Below are 8800 nucleotides of genomic sequence, written 5' to 3'. Positions count from 1 at the left end.
GCGCTCAGATCACGGCCGAGCGGCGAACCGCAACACGATGCGTAGCGCACGCCGTACTGGGATGCGCCAGAGGTCGTCACCCGGCGCAGCTACGGCCCCAGGTCGACGTGTGGAGCCTAGGCATCGATGGCAATCGAGATGGATTGAGGGGGAGCACCGTACCTGAACGAGACCGCCGCTGCAGAGCGCTCTACCTGATCGCCGACGCACGCAAGCCGGAGCATACGCGACTGCGGCGACGCGACTTCGGGCGTGACTCTCCGACTTTCCTCGACCGCTGCCTCGTCAGTGAACGCCGGCGGCGCGCGCGCACCACGACACTGCTCGCACACGAGATTCATGAGGCGTTGCGAAAGCCTCTATGCACGCCTCATACCGCTCATACGCCCGCCAATTGGGACGCCATCGGCCCAAGGGATAGGCTGGGTGGTGGGGGCCAATTGCGGATGAGGGGGAGGGGTGTGGAAGGACACGAACTCGCATGTGTGGCCGAAGGAAAGACTAACAAGACAAAGAAATAGGGGGAGAGAGAGAGAGAGAGGGGGTAGAGATGCTGAGAAAGAGTGTATGAGAGAGACAGAGGAGAGGAGAGGGAGAGGGAGAGTTGAGACGGAGAGAGCGGAGGGAAGAGAGAGAGATGAGAGCGAGCAGAGGAGAAAAGAGAGAGCAGAGAGAGAGAGACAGAGGAGAGGGAGATGGAGGAGGGAGAGGGAGAGGCCGAGAGAGTGAGAGTGAGGAGAGACGAGAACGAGAGAGAGAGAGGGCCTGAGAGAGAGAGAGAGAGGGCAGAGAGAGAGAGAGCTCCCCCTCCGATTCTGAGCTACTCTGTACAGAGAGAGAGAGAGAGAGAGAGAGAGAGCTTGCCCGAGAAGGAGACTACAATTATGCAAAACTCTCTGTCTCTGTTAAATATTATTATGCAAAGTTATGACGATGGATTTCTTACTGGAATCATCGCGTCAACTATGCAGCAAACAATGTGCCAATTCCACAATAACCACAAACTGGTTATTTCCGCATGAATGAACCACAGCATGAATGAACCGTGCTCCAATGTCAAGACTTCATATAGTTCGTGTAGTCTGTTTTTTGTTTTTCCCACTGTGTGTGTACTACCAGTAGCTCAAATCTACTACGTGCGCGCACTATTCGTTGCCTGATCGTTGTTTGAATTACCGAATAGTGCAATAGTATTTGTAAATGATTTTGAGCATAGAAAACCTGCTTTTAACAAATTATATTAATATGCCGCATTATATAAGTTGGTGTGATAATAATAAAAATTAAGTAATATTATTTGATTTGATACACATCTCCTTGGCTCATTATTCTCTATGGTACTGGTGCCTATGCTATATCTAAACTAGCTTGTTTTTTTGAGACGTTCAGACGAGAAAGCACATGTGTACATTTGAAATCATATCATCGCGCCACAAGTCATCACATCATCATCTATCATCATCTACAACATTATCATCATCATCATCATCATCCCCAAGCCAGACACCACGCGCTGACCACCACGCGCTGACGGGAGGTAGTGACATCCAATCAGCCGAGGCGAGGGAGGGGGGGGGTGGCGTATGCGAGAAGTCGGAGGTGCACATCCTCACCACACGCGCGCGGGAGATGTGCGCAGCCTACCTTGAGCAGGAGCGGTGTACTGAGGGGCTTTACTTTGTTCAGCTATCATAGACAACTCTCACCACAGCCTCCATCACCGCTATCCTTACCATCGCACCGATCACTGACACCCGCGGGAGGAGGGCCCGCACGCACACGTCATCAACGGCAATCTCTTACACAGCCTTCCATCACCGCTATCGCTTTACCATCGACCGATCGTGACACCCGCGGGAGGGAGGGCGCACGCACACGTCATTCATGACAACAACTCTCACCACAGCCCTCCAATCACCGCTATCCTTTACCAATCGACGATTCCTGACACCCGCGGGGAGAGGGCCGGGCACGCACACGTCATCACGAAACTCGTACACCCAGCCTCCATCACCGCTATCCTTACAGTCGACGCATCACTGACACCCGCGGGAGGCGCGCAGCACACGTCGATCACGACAACTTCTCACCACAGCCTCGATCACCGCCTATCCTTTACCATCGACCGATCACAAACTGACACCCGCGGGAGGGAGGGCCGCACGCACACGTCATCACGACAACTTCACCACGGCTCCATCACTGCTATCCTTACAATCGTACCGATCACTGACACCCGCGCGAGGGAGGGCCCGCCACGCACACGTCATCATGACAACTCTCACCCACAGCGCTCCATCACCGCTTATCCTTACATCAAAACCCATCCACTGACACCCGCGGGTAGGGAGGGCGCACGCACACCGTCATCATACAACTCTCACGCACAGCCTCATCACCGCGTATCCTTACCCATCGACGATCACTGACACCCGCATGGAGGGAGAGGCCGCACGCAACCGTCATTTGCATGACACTCTCACCACGCCTCCATCACCGCCTATCCTTACCATCGACCGATCACTGACACCCGCGGAGGGCCGCCACGCACACGTTCATTCACGACAACTTCTCACCACGCCTCCATCACCGCTATCCTTACATCGGACCGATCACTGACACCCGCGGGAGGCAAGAGGCGACCGCGCAACGCATCCGCACGGGTGTCATCACGACAACTCTCACCACAGCCTCCATCACCGCTATCCTTACCATCGACCGATCACTGACACCCGCGGGAGGGAGGGCCGCACGCACACGTCATCACGACAACTCTTACCACAGCCTCCATCACCGCTATCCTTACCATCGACCGATTCACGACACCCCGGGAGGGGAAGGCCGGCACGCACACGTCATCATGGACAACTCCACCACCGGCCTGCCATCACCGCTTATCCTTACCAGTGAACCGATCCACTGAAGCACCGCGCGAGGGCAGGAGGCCGCACGCAGCACGTCATCATGACAACTTCTAAGCCACCAGCCTTTCCATCACCGGCTATCCTTACCATCGACCGATCCACTGACACCGCGGGAGGGTCCGCACGCACACGTCATCACGACAAACTCTCACCACGGCCTCCATCACCGCATATCCTTACCATCAACCGATCACTGACACCCGCAGCGGAGGAAGGCCCACGCACAGCGTATCAGCGACAACTCTCACCACAGCCTCCCATCACCGCTATCCTTACCATCGAACGCGATCCTGACACCGCGGGATGGGAGGGCCGCACGCACACGTCATCATGACAACTTCTTACAGCGGCCTCCATCACGCTATCCCTTACCATCAACGATCACTGACACCCGCTGGCGAGGAGGGCCGCACGCACACGTCATCACGGCAACAGTTTCAAAATGTTTAGCGTATATAAATCGTCGAATCGATCACGATTTATCTTGAGAACCGTTCGACGGGTAGAAGCATGCACGCGAGCTTCGTATGTTTAGTATATTTCGGCGTAAACGTGGCACGCACATGCCGCTGCGAGACGTCGACAGCGTAAACAATCCACGATCGAGGATCAGCACTCGACGATACATCCCGGGTTTCACTCACGCGAAGTAAGATACGCCGCGTGTGTTAAGGAAACCTTTCAGTGCTTGTCGAAACCATCGGAATGTTGTGTGCTTGTGAAAAAACTAGCTACGCCTCGCAGTCAGCTTGCGTGATCGCATCCCACGGAGCAGTGGTAGCCCTGAGTGGCTACACCGCTTCCCCACGATGTGGGAACCCCCATTGCACTGTAACCCCACCTGGTGGGCAAAAAGTTAAACCTAAACGAAGAAAGTGCCGTCATTAGTGAACAGCGGCTCAATCTAACGTCTACTGCGGTGACTCTGTGGTGGAGTCGGTGCGGATCATAGTAAACCTGCTCTAGTCCAAATGTGTTAAATACACGCCGAACAGCTTGGAATGCAGGGATGGTATCAGACTTCTCAAAGAATGCTCTGTCTGGGACTGTTATGAAAGTTGCAACGAGATGGCGCGCCGTACGTTTAAGTGTTTTCAGATTAAGTGGCAAGCTCCCAATCATATTACGTAGTAGCAACAACTATCTTGCAAGACAGAATGGTAGCACTCATCGCATTTACCTACGCAGATCCTACAGGCTGCCGCAAATAGAGAGCTGCCACCTGTAAACAATTAATGGCGAAAAACTCCAGCTTTCCACCAACACATCAACTCGGCGAGTAGCCACTGGCGGTGGCATACGTTACGATGCTAACATACTGATAGCTACAAGAATTGCCATATAAATTATACGATTTAGGAGCATAAACCTTCTTTATACCAGAATTTAGCTTTTGAAATTTCACTGTGACATTATGTACGCCTCATACATCCAGGCATGTATAGATTCTACTAGCAACCCAGCAGTCAAATTTTTCTAACCAGACAGTCAACAGAATCCATTGTGTAACCCTCCTCTGAGGGTCAAAAGTTCTCCGACACTTACTCTTGCCGAGTGTCAGCAGAAGGGACATTTCATGTGTCCTTTCAATAAGCCCATAAATAAGCTAGGTCCACCGCTGAAACAAAAAAGTTTTTCGAATCCCTCCGTCAGACCATGTTCCTCAGACAATGTCTAAAAATCTGGCCCGCTTGCCATTGCACCTTTGACCTGCTTTGACTTCCAATTTCGCCACAGTGATGGCCTTTTTCCTACCATGATCGCTATACACCGCACTTATCAGCAAAGCCTAGGTCGAGCCGTTTTAGGATTTGCGCCGCACATTCTGCATTTCCTCCCCATTACCTTAAGTAAGCAGTGATGTTCCCGCTTATTTTACACCTCTTGACCTGTTGACCTTTGACCCCAGCCTTCGACATCCCAACTCCGCTTTCTCGGATCTACCCCCCCCACGCTCCCGCAATATCGTGACGTACGTCGAGCCGGTTAAGACTTTGTGCCCAACTCCGTTGACGGCTACGGTAGACGCTCGCACGGACGGACAGACGCTCGACGGTCCACGGCACGCCCCGACGATCATGCGATTCTACAAGCTTGCCATCTGACTATGTTAGATCGAGCTAAAGGGGATGGGGACATTGCAGTGCACACATAGTTTGGCCCAGAACCCCGCCCCCACCGATGATTTCCAGGGTTTGCATGCACCTGTTTTAACCGTCAGACCACAGTTTACCCTGCTTTATTTGACAATGCTTTGCCTTCACACACATACGGATCAAAGGCTTTTTGCGGGTAAGGTCCGATGGGAATTACGCATACGGTACTCACAATACATGTAAATGCCAGAGCCTACTCAATTAATATTACCGATGAATCTCTATCGATTACTTGGAATGCGATTGGCTTTAGATTCGAGGGTTACGACACATGCTTACCCTTTTCGTTGCTTGAAGCTGAGAAACACATCAAAGGCATATATGAACGTCCACAGGTAGGTGGACATGTAGAAAAAATGAATCCATGCCTACAAAAGAAGAAACGAGGTGGTAATAAACTCGCCGGCAGACGGTTAAAGCGAACGATTCGTGACGCAGTTCCCGCGATGTCATCTCCGGTGCACACGATCTATCAGCAATCCAACCCAGACGTCGTCTGGAAGCTTCTGAACACTGATCCATGCACGCACACATGCAAACACGCACGCACGCACACATGCACGCACGCACGCACGCACACCCACACACTTTAACAGTCCCTCGTTTTCCATAAAGAAAGTGACAAAGAAACTTTCTTTTGGAAGATAACGAATCATGACAAAGTGTTTTTTCGCCAGCCTACCGCTACGCACTACAGCTAAACACACACACACACACATACACACCGGGTACACGCCCGCCTCAGAACTCTGACCCAGTGCTGACCCCCCACAATCACCGAGACGTCCCTGGGTAGCAGCGTTGGCCGACGGTGGCGCCACCGCTGTCTCGCACTCACCGACACGATCGCGCAGAACACGTCTCCGTCGGGGAAGACCATGGTTCCTTGGAGGAGGCCGTCGCTCGGGGCGAGGGAGGGGGAGCCGGTGTCCGGCATGGTCAGCCACGCCACCGACCGCATCAGAATACCTGCGACGAAAACGAACACGCGTGCAGATAGGTCCGACCCTATATATAAGGGTCAGGGGGGGGGGAACGTGTCCTTCGTAGCCAGGTGTCCGTTCCGGGAGGTGATTGCCACCAAATGGCAATATTTTGCCACGCTTACCGAATGCAGTGTACAGATTGGTTGCGGCCACCAGGGGGCACTTTCCGGATGCTGCGAGTAGGTCAGCGACGGCCAGCAGGGGGCGCTTACCGAATGCTGCTAGTAGGTCAGCGACGGCCAGCAGGGGGCGCTTACCGAATGCTGCGAGTAGGTCGGCGACGGCCAGCCAGTGAACGATGCTGAGTTCGTGTGCGTTCGGGTTCGCTTCCTTCCTAGCCTTCGCGATCTCGGATTCGTAACGCGGCCACACCTGCGGGAGGAAAACGCCGTCGCCGTGGGTTACGCGCCGTCCGTCGATCCGCCGCACCATCGCACGCGCTGTCGTTCAACACGCTCGAATATTCATTTTCTCTAAGACAAGGGGAGTTACGCCGCTACGCCTGAGGGAGGAAATGTTATAGAACATCCGTACATACAGCTTCATCCGCTGAGGGTGTCAAATCCAAATAATTTTTAGGGCAAGGCCATCATTGCTTTGTGTTTAATCAGGAATTTTAGGGGCATTGCGGCAAGTTTTTATACGTTTTTTTAAAAAGGTTTAGTTTTAGGGTGCGCTGCCAGACTGCCTGGCTATACTGCCTAGCTAGACTGCTGACTGAGCCGCCCTGTTAGGCTGCTGACTAAGCTGCCCTGTTAGGTTGCCTCCCCCCCCACCCACAAGGACATGTGCGACGCCCGCCCTCTCTGGTGCTTACCTGGAACAGCGCTCCTGCGATGCTGATGGTGGATGAGACAATGCAGACGATGTTGTACCAGTCGCGCACCATGAGCGGGTCGTGTATCGGAGACACGTACGAGATGTTGCTCGAATAGCTGCAGCAAAACGACTCCATCATCGGCGACGACATCGCTACGACGACGACGGCGGCGGCGGGCGACCGCGCACGCAGGAACGACCACTCTAGGGGAGGGGGAAGTCCGTATTAACGACCAATTAAAATAAACAAAAAACAAAAACGTGTCGACCCGGGGCGTGATTAAATATCATTATGCTTTAATGATACTTGATAGTAGCTATAGTAATAGTATTATTAGTTATTTATACTTTATAAATTATAGTTTATTACTAATACTATTACTATTAGTATTACTATTAGTATTACTATTACTATTAGTATTTTAGTATTCATCAATCATCATAACCTACAGTCAGTTAGTGAATATAAACTCAATTTATTTGGGTGATTCAAACCCAAAAAGCCGTAACGCCTAATGTGACACGATATTCACCTGCTTACGGCACGAAGTCTCAAAAACGATATCAATTAACTAGTGATAATCATTAATCACTAGCAAGGATAATTCATAAACACAGCCACTGAACTCTGTCATGCTCCATACTTGTTTACTTACGACGCGACTGTTGTTGTATTGGACCGTGCTGCCACGTTGTGAGCAAATAACGCACTATTTCCGTATGCTTGTCTAGACTTATTTTAGGGATATATATTTATGTCTGAGAACAATACATAGACTGCTATACGTATAGATTGTTACATGTTTCTTATGTATTTTTTAGCTTTAAACAAAAATCTAGGTAGTCAGCTTGCACCACCCGACGCAGAGCCTTGTTTCCTGTAGAAGCTATGGATGCCTAGGCAGGTCTCTAATTGTATCACAGTGTGTGAGTGTGTGTCTGTGTGTGTGTGCAGGGGCGGCGCCACAGGGGGGGGGGGCGGTCGCCCCCTATCATTTGCAAGAAAAAGAAAAGAAGAAGAAGAAAAATAAAAAGAAAAAAAAAAAGAAGAAGAAAAAGAAAAAGAAACATCTTGCAAATGTCTTGCAAATGATGGGTGGGGTGGGGGGTCACCGCTCCCCTATCATTTGCAAGAAAAGGTAAAGAAGAAGAAGATTCTTGCAAATAATAGGGGCGGGCAGCAATCGCCCAAAAATGAGTGATGTAGCCTACAAGCCTGGACCCTTTCATCGAAATAATCGAAAAATTAAGTGTCGAAATTCAATCCGATATAAAAACCTGTGCTTAATTTGATATCGATGCTCAGGTCGCTTTTTCCTTGGGAGTCCCAATAAAGGTTACCCATTCAAGGGTCCCCGTACAAGTGTACCATTCATTTGTCGATGATTGCTGATTTCCCGGCGGCGAAAGGTAGGCACACTTCGAGTGGCTTTAACAACGTTATAAAATTATAATTACAACGTATCAGACTGCCTCTAATAATTTACTCTTACATGCTATCTTATTTGTACCTTCGCCCGGCAGTGGAGGGGAGGTTATCGTGGATCGGCGTTCTGTGCGCTTCGTGTACAACGTTTAGCGCGCGCACGCGCCCTGTGTGTGGTGTGTCCCTGGTGTGTGTGTGTGGTGTGCTCGTGTGTGTGTCGGTGTTGGTGTGTGTGTATGTGTGTGTGTGTGTGTGTGTGCTGTGCTTGTCGTGTTGTGACGCGATCGCGATATCTAGCGCGCTCAGCGAGCGAGCCAGCCACAGCCGCGCTGCTGTCTGCCTGAGCGGCGAGCGAGCAATACATGTTACGCTGGTGATTTGTGGGTTATTCGTCCGTGTCGTGAGTCGTATGGCGTAATGTCGCTGGCGGAGGTATGCTCGTCTCGGTGGTGCCCTCTGTCTCAGTCTTCTAGCTTAGCGTGTGGTATG

The 8800-nt window shown here is 51.4% G+C and overlaps 1 protein-coding gene across 1 annotated transcript in view; it reads right to left on the bottom strand.

Moving 5' to 3' along the window:
• Positions 1-7533, bottom strand: part of LOC106816177 (G-protein coupled receptor 143-like) — a 20700-nt gene extending 13167 nt beyond the window's left edge. The window contains exons 1-5 of the mRNA XM_014820735.1: positions 7419-7533; positions 6884-7089; positions 6324-6438; positions 5919-6049; positions 5360-5448 (exon numbers count right to left, since the gene is read on the bottom strand). Coding sequence (XP_014676221.1) covers positions 5360-5448; positions 5919-6049; positions 6324-6438; positions 6884-7036 — 488 coding nt within the window. The 5' untranslated portion in view covers positions 7037-7089; positions 7419-7533. The remainder of the gene's footprint in view (positions 1-5359; positions 5449-5918; positions 6050-6323; positions 6439-6883; positions 7090-7418) is intronic.
• Between the last annotated feature and the right edge of the window lie 1267 nt (positions 7534-8800).

This window comes from Priapulus caudatus, unplaced genomic scaffold (genome assembly GCF_000485595.1).
Source record: "Priapulus caudatus unplaced genomic scaffold, Priapulus_caudatus-5.0.1 Scaffold1304, whole genome shotgun sequence".
In the NCBI taxonomy this organism is placed as follows: domain Eukaryota; kingdom Metazoa; phylum Priapulida; class Priapulimorpha; order Priapulimorphida; family Priapulidae; genus Priapulus; species Priapulus caudatus.
Note: the sequence above shows the minus strand (reverse complement) of the source record. Positions and strands in the feature narration are given on the sequence as shown.